The 244-nt window shown below is 59.8% G+C and overlaps 1 protein-coding gene across 1 annotated transcript in view; it reads right to left on the bottom strand.

Moving 5' to 3' along the window:
• Positions 1–201, bottom strand: part of LOC119594198 (deleted in malignant brain tumors 1 protein-like) — a gene marked incomplete in the record, with an annotated part of 9,999 nt that extends 9,798 nt beyond the window's left edge. The window contains 1 exon segment of the mRNA XM_037943269.1: positions 33–201. Coding sequence (XP_037799197.1) covers positions 33–119 — 87 coding nt within the window.
• Between the last annotated feature and the right edge of the window lie 43 nt (positions 202–244).

The following is a 244-nucleotide window of genomic DNA, read 5'->3' as shown; positions in this document are numbered from 1 at the left end:
GACACGAAACCAAACACCTCTCAAGGACCTACTCGAGTGGGCGGGGTAGGAGCGGGGTCAGCTCGGGTCATCCAGGCGGCGTAGGTGGCGAGGACGACCAGGTAACAGGTAATCCCCATGGCGGCGTGCTCGGAGGAACTGTGGCGGTGGCGAAGACGGGGCTGCGGAGCGTGGCGGGCGGGCGCTGCAGTGCGTTGATTAAAGACTTGACTTGAACTTATAACTTACACACCCATCATTTACA

The sequence above is a fragment of the Penaeus monodon genome, chromosome 33, assembly GCF_015228065.2.
Source record: "Penaeus monodon isolate SGIC_2016 chromosome 33, NSTDA_Pmon_1, whole genome shotgun sequence".
NCBI lineage: Eukaryota > Metazoa > Arthropoda > Malacostraca > Decapoda > Penaeidae > Penaeus > Penaeus monodon.
The sequence above is the reverse complement of the archived record's forward strand: the minus strand, read 5'-3'. Positions and strand labels throughout refer to the sequence as shown.